We start from the raw sequence: 2,823 nt of genomic DNA, 5'->3' as shown, positions 1-2,823 counted from the left end.
AACATGGTGAAACCCTGTCTCTACTGAAAATACAAAAAATTAGCCAGGCGTGGTGGTGGGCGCCTGTAGTCCCAGCTACATGGGAGGCTGAGGCAGGAGAACGGCGTAAACCTGGGAGGTGGAGCTTGCAGTGAGCCAAGATTGCACCATTACACTCCAGGCTGGGCGACAGAGAGAGACTCCACCTCAAAAAAAAAAAAAAAAAAAATGTCCTTGTGTAAAAAATAAATAAATAAAAAATGAACTAGGAAAACAGAATAAAACAAGATTTCATCACAATTTTGAGTCAAGTCTAAACTTTCAATATGCATGTTTATTGCTTTTTTCATCGAAAATGTTTCCTATTTATATTATGCAAATAAGAGATACAAAAAGTCAGAGACAGTATATATAGTAGAATCCCATCATAAATTTACATGGGCTTGTGTATGTCATTGGTGAAATAATATCCTTTAAAACATGAAAACATACAAGTAACACCTAAATGGGTGGCCTATGAAAGAGGCTGTTATTATCAGTATGAAGAAGGGGTCCCCTATAACTATGTCAACCATACTTACCCTGGAGACCTGAGCACAGCGGCACAGGGTAACAACATCTAGAAAAGAAAATATCCTAAAAAGAAAAGAGAGAAATACAACTTTTATTGTATGATAAAGTAGTTGACCTTTATTTATTTTGAGACAGGGTCTAACTCTGTCAGCCAGGCTGGAGAGCAGTGGCATAACCACTGCTCACCCCAGCCTCGACTTCCTGGGGTCAAGTGATCTTCCCACGTCAGGCTCCTGAGTAGTTAGGACTACAGGTGCCTGCCACCATACCTGGCTAATTTTTAATTTTTTGTAGAGACAGGGTTTCACCATGTTGCCCAGGTTGGTCTCGAACTCTTGGGCTCAAGCAATCAGCCTCCCAAATTGCAAGGACTACAGGTGTGAACTACTGCATCCAGCCAGTATCATAAAGTAGTTGCTCTTGATTTTAGCATAGAAATAACTGACTACATGTATATACACACACAAACACAAAGGCAGTTCTTTAGAACAAACACACAAAATGCTTGAGCAATCTGTGAAGATAATACTGCCCATATAAAACACAGTGAGAAAAAATGTTTTACTTGATAATGTACGTACAGATGCTGACCAAGTTCAGTTACCTACACCAAAGGATAATAAATAATTTCTAGCTGTTTTTTTTAAAATACAAAAGAAACAACAACAACAACAACTTCCCACCTAAAGTTATCAAAAGAAAGAAGCTAGGGGGAGGATCTTTTTTTGTTTTGTCTTGTTTTGAGACAGGGTTTCACTCTGTCACGCAGGCTGGAATGCAGTGGCACAATCACAGCTCACTGCAGCCTTGACCTGGGCCCAAGCAATCCTCCCACCTCAGCCTCCCGAGTAGCTGGAACAAGAGGCACATGCTACCAAGTCTAGGTAATTTTTAAAATTTTTTTTGCAGAGATGAGGGTCTCCTTATGTTACGCAGACTGGTTTTGAACTCCTGAGCTCAAGCAATCCTCCTGCCTCAGACTACCAAAGTGCTAGGATTGTGTATGTATGAGCTACCATGCTTGGATGGGCAGGATTCTCCTGTCGCCCAGGTTGGAATGCAGTGGTGTACTCATCGTTCACTCCAGCCTCAATCCCCCAGGCTCAGGCTCAGGTGATTCTCCCACCTCGCCTACCAAAGAGCTGGGAGTACAGCGCATGCCACCATGCTCAGCTAATTTTTGTTGTTGTTCTTTTTTGAGACAGAGTGTCACCCGGTTGTCCAGGCTGGAGTGCAGTGGCATGATCTCGGTTCAAGTGATTGTCGTGCCTCAGCCTACCAACTAGCTGGGATTACAGGTGCCTGCCACCACGCCCGGCTAATTTTTGTATTTTTAGTAGAGATGGGGCTTCACTATGTTGGGCAGGCTGGTCTCAAACTCCTGATGTCAGGTGATCTGCCCTATCTCAGCCTCCCAAAGTGCTGGGATTACAGGCGTGAGCCACTACACCCAGCCCCTGATGGGAGGGATCTTAATGAAGTATTTTACAGTCATGAAGGAAAAAAGATAATTTAATAAAGCCTAAAAAGCAGCAATGAAAAATGTTAAATGTCTAGAAAAAAAAACCCAGAAACAAAATAAAATATAAATTAAAAAAAGATCTCTACATATTTCATTCTAATTTAATAAATTATAAAACTCTTTTAACATAGCAATGTTAGAAAATATTTACTGTCTAGAATTTTTCTCAGTCTTATAGAAGGTAAATAAATACTTATTTTGAAGTAGACCAGTAAGTTAATTTGGTTAAAGCCTGATAAACCACACCATAAGCTACCTATGAAAATAGGTCAGGGAATCCTGGAAATAAAAATGAATGGGAGATCAGGCAAGGTGGCTCATGCCTATAATCCCACCTCTTTGGAAAACTGCTAGAGGCCAGGAGTTCAAGACCAGCCTGGGCAACACAGTGAGGCTCCCTATTTTAAAAAAGAAAATAAAAAACATAGCTTTGGCTATGTATGATGGCTAAAGCCTGTAATTCCACCATTTTGGGATGCAAGGGCAGGAGGATAACTTGAAGCCAAGAGTTTGAGACCAGCCTGGAAAATACAGTGAGACTCTGTCTCCACAAAAAGTTTAAAAATGAAGCTGGGAACAGTGGCTCACGGCTGTAATCCCAGCACTTTGGGAGGCTGCGGTGCGGTGAGGTCAGGAGTTCAAGACCAGCCTGACCAACATGGTGAAACTCTGTCTCTACTAAAAATACAAAATTAGGCTGGGCGCGGTGGCTCAAGCCTGTAATCCCAGCACTTTGGGAGGCCGAGACA

At 41.9% G+C, this 2,823-nt stretch overlaps 1 protein-coding gene across 1 annotated transcript in view; it reads right to left on the bottom strand.

Moving 5' to 3' along the window:
- FBXL20 (F-box and leucine-rich repeat protein 20) overlaps positions 1 to 2,823 on the bottom strand; it is a 186,939-nt gene that overhangs the window by 49,415 nt on the left and 134,701 nt on the right. The window contains 1 exon segment of the mRNA XM_011929910.1: positions 561 to 615. Within this exon segment, the coding sequence (XP_011785300.1) occupies positions 561 to 615 (55 nt within the window).

The sequence above is a fragment of the Colobus angolensis genome, unplaced genomic scaffold (genome assembly GCF_000951035.1).
Source record: "Colobus angolensis palliatus isolate OR3802 unplaced genomic scaffold, Cang.pa_1.0 Scaffold83, whole genome shotgun sequence".
Lineage (NCBI taxonomy): Eukaryota > Metazoa > Chordata > Mammalia > Primates > Cercopithecidae > Colobus > Colobus angolensis.
Note: the sequence above shows the minus strand (reverse complement) of the source record. Positions and strands in the feature narration are given on the sequence as shown.